At 61.7% G+C, this 342-nt stretch overlaps 1 protein-coding gene across 1 annotated transcript in view; it reads left to right on the forward strand.

Moving 5' to 3' along the window:
- Nucleotides 1-203: 203 nt before the first annotated feature.
- P2RX1 (purinergic receptor P2X, ligand-gated ion channel, 1) overlaps nucleotides 204-342 on the forward strand; it is a gene marked incomplete at its 3' end in the record, with an annotated part of 11,761 nt that continues 11,622 nt past the window's right edge. The window contains exon 1 of the mRNA XM_008941342.1: nucleotides 204-340. Coding sequence (XP_008939590.1) covers nucleotides 204-340 — 137 coding nt within the window. The remainder of the gene's footprint in view (nucleotides 341-342) is intronic.

The following is a 342-nucleotide window of genomic DNA, read 5'->3' on the forward strand; positions in this document are numbered from 1 at the left end:
ACCTGCTGCTCCCAGCTCAGAGCTTATAGGAAGAGGAAACCCAGTCCCCGTGCAGAGGAGGAAGCCCGGCAGCCCAGATGTGCACGGAGCAGCGCCGATAGCCCCTTTATTTTCTCTTTCTTCTCCCCCCTCCTCCCTACAAGCAGAGGAGCCCCTCGGGCGGCGGGGCTGGCAGGAGGCTGCGGCACAGCCCTGGCGCAGCCATGGGGCAGACGTGCATGGAGAAGGTGTCCTCCTTCCTCTTCGAGTATGACACCCCCAGGATGGTGCTGGTGAGGAACAAGAAGGTGGGACTGACCTTCAGGCTGATCCAGCTCATCGTCCTGGCGTACATCATCGGGT

Source organism: Merops nubicus, unplaced genomic scaffold (genome assembly GCF_000691845.1).
Source record: "Merops nubicus isolate BGI_N331 unplaced genomic scaffold, ASM69184v1 scaffold18575, whole genome shotgun sequence".
Classification (NCBI taxonomy): Eukaryota; Metazoa; Chordata; class Aves; order Coraciiformes; family Meropidae; genus Merops; species Merops nubicus.